This window comes from Ptychodera flava, chromosome 1, assembly GCF_041260155.1.
Source record: "Ptychodera flava strain L36383 chromosome 1, AS_Pfla_20210202, whole genome shotgun sequence".
In the NCBI taxonomy this organism is placed as follows: Eukaryota; Metazoa; Hemichordata; class Enteropneusta; family Ptychoderidae; genus Ptychodera; species Ptychodera flava.
In genome coordinates this window covers 10,670,526-10,679,827 of record NC_091928.1, presented here as the reverse complement: position 1 = coordinate 10,679,827, position 9,302 = coordinate 10,670,526, and the positions used below count along the sequence as shown (strand labels likewise).

At 40.1% G+C, this 9,302-nt stretch overlaps 1 protein-coding gene across 1 annotated transcript in view; it reads left to right on the top strand.

The window, feature by feature from the left end:
• The first annotated feature begins 4,726 nt into the window (after positions 1-4,726).
• LOC139130052 (arylsulfatase B-like) overlaps positions 4,727-9,302 on the top strand; it is a 36,632-nt gene continuing 32,056 nt past the window's right edge. The window contains exons 1-3 of the mRNA XM_070695772.1: positions 4,727-4,933; positions 5,638-5,749; positions 6,062-6,113. Of these exons, the coding sequence (XP_070551873.1) occupies positions 4,825-4,933; positions 5,638-5,749; positions 6,062-6,113 (273 nt within the window). The 5' untranslated portion in view covers positions 4,727-4,824. The remainder of the gene's footprint in view (positions 4,934-5,637; positions 5,750-6,061; positions 6,114-9,302) is intronic.

Here is a 9,302-nt window from a genome sequence, read left to right as displayed (position 1 = left end):
AGCGGGCAGTTTCTCCGCCGAAACAGCCGATTTTGAATCCAAATTTTGCATTGATCTTCGTTTTTTAGCACATCCACCTCGCCTAGGTACACGATGTGCCCAGCCGCGCTTGTAAACTTACGCAAAGCCTACTTTTATCTCTCCATGCGAAGGAAGCGTTCGTATCCGCCGCCATTGTTAATCTCATTCACCCATGAGCACTCGGACGAAATGACGTAACCGTATAGCACCACGTACGGCGAGTATTTAGAGAAAAATAAAAAGCAAAAAGCAACAAAAAACAAAGCTAAAGAAAGCTAGAATTATTAATAGCTGAACGCAATATTATAGTTGTGCAATGCAGAATAAAAAATAAATAAATAAACAAACAAGAAATGCCCGTGAAACCCGTCCGAGCTGAGCGATGACGTCATAGGCGTGTCGCAATGCATTCTGGGTAATTAAGGTAAAATTTGTGTATAGCATGTTCTATGGTAGTAATACCGGAAATAGAGAAAGAAAGAAAGAAAGAAGGAAAGTGAGCAAAAAGTAACAGTTCCAGAGCTGGTCTCTGGAACTAATAATTATTCTATTGTTTGTGACGTTGGCTATTGATGGTCACCATGGCCATAAACACTTCACGACCGAGGGGAAACTTATTATTGGATGCAGTGTCGGTAACACTGCAATTCCAGGAGATGACGTAATGTCCGTCCTTGCATTTTTGCAGATAATCACTGCATGTATATATGATCTGAGGAAACGTCTATGTTAAATTCACGTCCATGGTATTATAGAACCACACCTTTCAGCCAGGCTTCGATAATATGACAATGACAAACGAATGGCGATCCAAGCCGTCGCTCTATACCAACACACTTCAAGATATTGAAGAAGCTTTTGCAACGCCTATTACAAGCTCATACAAAACGAATGCTATGCATTACCAAGGAACTATGAATATCTTGTTCGGGTAATATTTTGAAGATTCCGAGTACCTCTGAGGTAGCAATAAAGAGTAATCCCCAGGGCGAAGGAGAAGCCATCACGCGATGGTCTATAAACTATAATGTAATACGAATATACATATACATTTTTACCTCGCGTGCGCATGCGCGCAGCGAGGTTATGTCGCAGCGATGTCTGTCTGTCTGTCCGTCTGTGTGTCTGTGTGTCTGTGTGTCTGTCGGTCTGTCTGTTGGTCCATTTTCTCAAAAACGGCTGAACGTATTTCAGTCAAATTTGGTAGACATCTTCAGAATTCAAATGGCTAGAACTGAAAAGGTTTTGGTGGGCGTGGCTTGGATATTAATGAAGTTATGAAAGTTTTAATTTTTCTGTTACGCCGCGTATGACAAGTGAAAACAATCGACTGTTTGAGGGCGCTGTGAAATGTGCTTGTCCAGGTTGGCTACAGCTGGATAGCTCTGGTTTCAACCACGGTCCCTCCGTGTTTCAACCTCGTATTGAACATTAAAAATATGATATTTTATTACTCATTCAACTCACTATTCAAGATAAAATATCGTTTAGCAAATTAGCTTCATCCTTGGTAATTGATTGTTTCCCTCGCTGCTCGATCGCCAGAAATGAGTACATACGTTCTTAGCCCCTGCGTACGATGCTGTGTGTTCCGCTACAGCTATTAATAGCCCCGCTCACCACAGCCCTGCAAAGACCCGTACGTAGAGTTGGTGACTTCAAATCCATTTTTGGACTTGACGTAAAAAGCCAAATTACTGCCGAAATTCAGCGTTCTTGGGCCCAAGTCGTATCCCTGCCTACCGCAGCTACTCGATCGCTTCCAAAAATGCCAGTCTTTTATTCTTTTATCGTAAATAACCGTCGATGTCGGCAACTCTCTCGCTAGCCCTGCGTACGTACGCAGTGTACGCTGTGCATTCCCTGTGTGCGTTCCTAACACACAGCGTACACTGCGTACGTAATACGTTCTCTACCTAGCCTCATGGCATGGAAGTGCTGATGAATAATAACTTTGGGTCAAAGGTATTGAAGTGTCCAATCAGGTTCGTGCACAGAGTCCAAGGCCATGACCTACTTCATGTACTGCTGCACTAAAACATTTTACACAAAGTGATTTCTGAATTCAGTCACTCGGCCGCGCTGATCGCTAATCTTGAGTTTTGACTGTTGATGTCGTCGTGTCGACGTTTGACTTTAAGAATCGTGTGGGTTACTCTGGACATAGCGAACCAAAAGCTAGATTATCGAAGGTTAGCGTCATAATATTTGATCAATGCATTTTCTCTGAGAATGAGATGTAGAGTGACACTTTTCAATCTTGTGTGTGTGTCAGCGAATTTATATTCCGGCATGGTTCCGCTGAGATCAGCATAATATTATGGCGACGTATTGACAGTCTGTGTCTTTTAAGTTGCTTTTCAAGATTGTATTAGCTACAGAACCAACAATGACAAATTTTTCATGAGATTTCCATGTTGGCATTGATGTTAAATCAGGAGCAGTAGGCTAGCTCCTGCCATGCTCCTGCGTACAATAGGTCTGCGTTTCCCGGCGGTACGGTGGTAGGCCGACGGCTTGTACCACACTGTCCACAGGACAGCACGTGGTAGAGGCCGTGTGCACAACCTGTACGCAGAGCTTCGAATACACTAGACAGAGTTCGTGTTTCCGTAAATTAGGCATTGAACTTGACAATATAGGCAATAACCAGAATCATCGACCATCGCCTGACAAGTGCACCATAGTCAGCTGTACATGAGTTGCGTGGCGTGGTGAGCAGGTTCCCATGGGTATTTATTTTTTGAAACGCGTACTTCAAAGGTCACGAACTCATTTTGCTGCTACACGGCGCGGCACAGATGATTGTATCGTTTTTGGGCGCATTGAGATACTGTGAAGTAGGTCAACTCGTTCTACATGGCAATTATATGTGAAATATGCAGAATTTATACGCAAACGCGACCTCTGCCAGTTAAGAGCCTGCTCAGCCATTTGCACTTGCATCGACAGATATTGTTGGATCATAATTTTTCAAATGGTTTCTTTTCTTTTTTTTCATTGCGTAATACAGTGGGGATAATGTCAAATTTAGATAGATTGGATTAATTTCGGGAAATAAAAACAATGTAATGTCATAAAAGCCAATACCCCAAGAAGTATTTACAAACTGTGCACGCGAGGCAATTCAGTTCATATCTGGTTGTTGTAGGTGACTGGATAACTCCTTCAGAATACTATCGTCTGAGGAAAGCAGAGAGAGGTCTTATCTATAGAGAATATACCAGGCTTTACTATTTAAAACGTAGGACTTCCTGTTGTGATTTTGCACCCAGCAAAAGTAATCTCGTTCTCAGATTACCAAGAAAATTGACAAATATCAATAGTGGAGTTTTCTCCACCGATTATAATCGATTCAGTAGAAGAACACATGATTCGATCGATACATACATGATCTTTTGACATGAAGTAATGAAAATAATTGTTTGGCGAGAACGATGTGGTTTGTCACAGTCTTTATCATTATTTGAATCTCACGAAAAATCGCCACAGAAGGGATTTCATACTCTTGCATCGTTTAAAGAAGCACGTTCTACTACCAAAACTTTGGCGATCAAAGTGTATGGCCCATGATTTCTTAACCAAAGCTGTTAAATTCGGCTTATTTATTTTTAAGGTAGAGCGCCTCTACGGGACAGATACTCAGGCTCTCAAACTTTGTCAATTCTTTTCTGGTCTACCACTTGTGAGGGCTCATTTTAAAGCTCTTGGTGCAAGAAAACATTTCACAGCTTAGCTTTTCGGAATTCGAAAATTAGATTTTTCCCATAGAGTTAACACAGGAATGGCAATCATTTTGGATTTTTAAATACCGGTAATTCTTGGATTATTTGTTTCTCTAATACCAAAATTTGCACGATGACTCCCGTTTTTTATTCTTGATTTTGAAAGAGGATGGTTGAAAGATTCCTGAAGGAAAGTTTGAGCAAACGTTTAAATTTTTCACTTTCGAGACGCATACTACCTCAATTTAACCGCACTTTTTAATGTACTGTACATTCGAAGATGGCCCCGTTGAACGCATCGACATTGGTAAAGATGTACACGACAAAGTGGAAGAAATGTTAGCCAAGCTTGAAAAACTGAAAGAAAAGACTAATCCGGTGTTTGACGTCACGTCTGTGATCATTCAGTCGTCACCTATGGTCGTCTTGTTGCAATGGGACTTACTCACCTTGACCGGTGTTGGAAGATAAGACGCATGCGTGGCACTATATAGGACTGTATGAATATGAACGGTTCATGACAGATTACAGTAACAGAGCTGCTAGACCTTCAGCGTGCATCGCTAATATGTATACGCGATTTGTTATCCAAAAGTATTCTATTTTAGTCGATAATAATGAAACGATAACGTCAGTTAAAGCTTTCCTAACGATTATCCAGCTATTATTTTCGTAAGATCAGCATGATAAATCTTTATTCAAAATGCCCCGAGGCTGCTGTTCTGTTAAGATTAAGAATAGCCATTTGTTTGATACACTGTGCTTAGTTCATAAATTACACTGACGACAACTTTGTCTTAATACAAAATATAACGGAACATCTATCAAAACATAGGGAAATTTCGAAATCGATGTATAAATTCGTGGAATGGGCTTGTGATATTTTCGAAATATTAGGGTTTAAACGATATACGATGATTATTTCCCGTTGATACTATTTTACATGTCATCCGAAATAACTGATAAGCCCCGGTGGTATCACATGTTCCAAAGCCGTTACCAACTGTGACATGGCAGAGGACTTCAGTCGATAAGTAGAGTTGGGACAGTGTACATCTGTAGGTTAGTTACTTCCATAATGTACTGCCATCTCTTGAAGGCCTATGTAGCTCTTCTGTGTCTCCAATATCACAGTTGCGACAATCCTAAACGTCCTCATATACTATTCATCCTGGCAGACGATCTTGGTAAGTTTAGTCGTATTTTTTCACAACAAACCAAGACATGCATGATTAACGTACACTTGATCTATTTCAAAACGACAATAGTGTCTATTTTCAAACTCAATGATCACAGACGTGATAAATTTAGTGAACGCGTTGTCGCCGCCGATGTTACGGCCGCTGCAGAACTGAAATTCATTTTTACAGTCAGCAAAGTCGTTATGAATGGAATTGTCGGCAAAACCATCCATTGTATTATTATTTTTTTACACTTCATAAGTGTAGTATAAATTCTCACACCGGAATGTCAGGTGGGTTTTCAAATTCATATTATTGTAAAAGTACTGATTAATAAAACTTGTAGCATGTTTCAAATGTTGAAACTCACAATGACGACCTTTAAGCTTACGCTATTCAGTACAGCTCTCTTTGGGGAAAGACACGAACAGTACGATTTGTGTAGTGTCAATTCCCAAAATGCAACTACTTTCTACCCAAAAATCATCCGTTTAGGGTAAAAACCAGCACTGATGATATACAGTAGAGGATGCCTAATGTAAAAAATGTCATTCCCAATCATGACATTTTCATTCCCCAGTGTCGCCTTAGCATCTAGTTTATTTGCATGCCATATGACTTAACAGACTAAATCTGGATTGTTGAATATTGTAGATCGTCAGATTACTTCGTTTTTGTCTTGATGTCATATTTTTGGAATATGCTTTCAGGATGGAATGATATTGGTTACAACAATGGAGTCGTCAAATCACCAACAATTGACGACCTTGCCAGTAGAGGGGTCATCTTCACACAATCCTACGCGCTTCCATCGTGTGCTCCGTACGTATTGTATTCGTCGCAATTACTTCCTGGGATGAAATTGACATGTACGCATTTTGGCCTTCACTTCAGAACTGAATTAAAACTCAATGCTCATTCGAGATCGGTCACAGTTTTCTCTCTTAGACTTTGTTGTGGTAGTGATCATACTACAATAGTGACTTTGACCATCGTATTTTTCTGTCGGGCTTTGAGGATTTTCTTTGTTTTTTGTTTTTGAGAGGATCATCATCAGCAAGTATCCTTACCCTCATTCTGTCACTCCTTCCTGCCGAATTCGTCACTAAGCCTACCTTCTCACTGTCTGTTCAGTTCTAGGGCGTCGCTAATGACAGGTTACTATGCCCACCGTATCGGCTTTCAGGTATAGTGTTCATTATGATGTGTATGATGTATGTATGTATGTATGTATGTATGTATGTATGTATGTATGTATGTATGTATGTATGTATGTATGTATGTATGTATGTATGTATGTATGTATGTATGTATGTATGTATGTATGTATGTATGTATGTATGTACACTGTAAAAATAGCGGACGCTAGACGCGTCTTTACGCGTTCAAAATGTACATGTCGGTGTTCAAATTTGAACGGCTAGTGTTCATATTGTTAACACTAGTGTTCATAATATTAACAATGATGTTCTAAACCTGAACACTATGTGTTAACAACGATCTCCTTCAAGTGTTCAAAAACTCAGCATCACAGAAATTTTGCAATACTGTGAAACAATTAACAGTCTTTTGTGTTTTTTACTTTACAATGGCTATATTAAATTTACTATTGCTTCACTGTCCGGTAAACGTACACGGATTTTGGTGTAACGAATTTCACACTAAGTGAAAAATATTTCCGGCCTGCAATTGCTTAAGGCCAAAAAAAAAAAAAAAGCTGTTCAACGGGCGGGATGACTCAAAGTTGGGGAGGTAGGTTGGATTTTTTTTTTTTTTTTTTTTTTTTGTTTTGTTTTTTTTTTTTTGGTTTTTCTTAAACAGAACATATAATATAAACACTTTTTGTGTGTTTCATGCTTTTTCTTAGTCACATAACATATACTGGATATGTTGTTTAGTACGTTCATGATTTTTTCAATTTTTTGTTGACATGGGTTGGTTGTCTCAGAACAGCTTCTTTGCCTTCACTTCTACAGGTCAATCTACAGGTGCCGCCAACTGGTAAATTTCATGAATTTCTCAAAATCATCACAAAACCTGTTTTGAAGGCTGATATACCGATTTTTCTTATTTTTGACCCTGACCTAAAACTTGGAGGGGAAAGTGAGAGCTGTTCGTAACTGCCCTCCCACTGGTATAACTGTGAAAATGTGCCTTCCCACTGAATTCTGATGCCCACTGCCCTCCGGTATCTACAGTCTGCCCGCTCCCCACTCCCCACAACAATTCAAGCTCCCCGCTGCCCTCTCCCTACTACTGAAATTCCCCATTGCCAACTAGATGCCCACCATGCAACCTAGATCAACACAAAACCATGCAAGCAGTTAGCAGTATACCTTGGAACATTGCTCCCCTCTAAGTTAGGTTCTATTAAGCACGCCGCTTTCCTCCTCCCTCTACGTATTTTTCCGGTGCCCACTGTCAAAATTTTCTCCCCGCCCGCTGAAATAGTAATGAAATTTCTTCCCCGCCCACAGTAAATATCGATATTTTCTCCCCGCCCGCTGATTAGTTTGAAATCTGCCTGCCCGCTGAAAAACTTAGCACGAACACCTTTTTGCTCATTGGCGGCACCTGAATCTAACGGAGCTAATTTCTGTGTTGGTGTCACCAGCCATATGAGCACGGTGCATTCCAACCAAAACTCGCGACTCAGAAACTGACGGGTCAGCCCCGGGGATGTCCGGGTTGATGTCGTCGAGCGAGGGAGCGAAATTAGACCATTCGTCTGTGTCCAAGTCAAACAAATGTCACAAGGTTGACTCCTTGTGCATTCTCGACAACGGAAACACAAATCATGTCGTCCTGCAGTGAGAACTGCTGCTTAAAACCACACATTCGATAGGAGAAAGCCATGACGAAAATCGGAACGAGTGATGACTCAAAGAACAATAAAGAATTTTCAAGGAACACTGAAAATAGGAACACTAGAAAATATAGACTGTACAACCACTCGGACGTGAAATAAACGCCGGTGAAACAATACAGTACAGAGTGTCTAAGCTATACGGAACACGTTGCGTAATGGTTATTTTCCACGGCGTATTAACCCTGCTCTTCACCTTGACCAAATGTTTGTGATGCGCTTCCACCTTTACTCTTCAAATCATAGCCTGTATCAATCTCACTCAAGTCAATGTCATCGAAAATGTGAAGGTCATTCATCTTACAGACAGATGTTCACTGAATAACATCTCCGCGTTTCTTCAGATTCGTAAGATTTTGGGAAAAAAAAAAGAAAAATGTGGAGTGGTCCAAATATGGGTCGGTCGGGCCCGTTGAACAGATATTTTTTTTTTCCTCGCCTAAAGCATGTTTTTTCTAAAAAAGGAAGTATACAAAATAATTTACACACGTTTATTACGGGTTGAAAGTTTAAAAATTAGAAAAGAAAATCAGAAAACCACCATGAACGTTTTAATTTTAACATCGGCGTGCAAGAAGCGTTCTACTTCTAAACACTTGGTGTTCAAGTTTGGTGTCTTTTCCCATCCCATGATGCATCCAAACGGAAGTTGCGACATTTTTCTTGTAAGCGCACCCTGAAGTCGTGATCGTGCGGAAGCAAGACCAGAAAGGGTAAGTTTCCTCTCCAAAATAGTGAAAGCTATTAGATTTTTGAAGCATCTATATTATCGTCCTTTGAAATTAATTGTATTGTACCTTGAAATAGTAACTAGGTGAAGAAACCTTTTTTTTCTTTCAGTGGCTGGTATACCAACAACTGGCTGTGAATACGCAGTGGTACTTTTGGCCATGGCCTATCGATCGATCTCACTCGGGTCAAGGGTCATCGCAACACAACTGTAGCGATAACCCTTGACCTGAGCGCGATCGATACGCCTTGCATAGTGCTGCTGCGTAATCACAGCTAACACATGTCTTTTAGTAGACACAATCGCATGTAAAACATCAGGTAAACATCGTAGAGTATACATTGTATTGTTTCAGCATATGAGAGTTTGGCTTTTTATTTTAATCAGTTGATGACAAGAAGCAGCAAATATTTTGTAACAGTATTGAAGAGAGGCACTGTATATGAAAGTCTCCCCTTTTCCTTAACCTAATCAGTCCCTTGTCTTTCATTTAAAGTTTCATCTCGCCATATTACCTATTGTTGCATTTTTTCAGGATGTAAAAAGTTGGATTTAACTGAAAATGGAAGAGTTGTCACAGAAGCTGGTGATACAGATAATGAAGAAGATGAGTGTACAGGTAGCTGTCTGGAAACAAGTGTGAGAACCTCAGTTCATCTGTAATGTACATTTAAACTTCCAAGGGTCAGTAACTGAATTTTGATAAATTTCTGTATTTTTGTTCTGAATTAATCTAAGCTTTGGTAGCATGCTATGATCTTTGAAAGCTTATGCCCTTG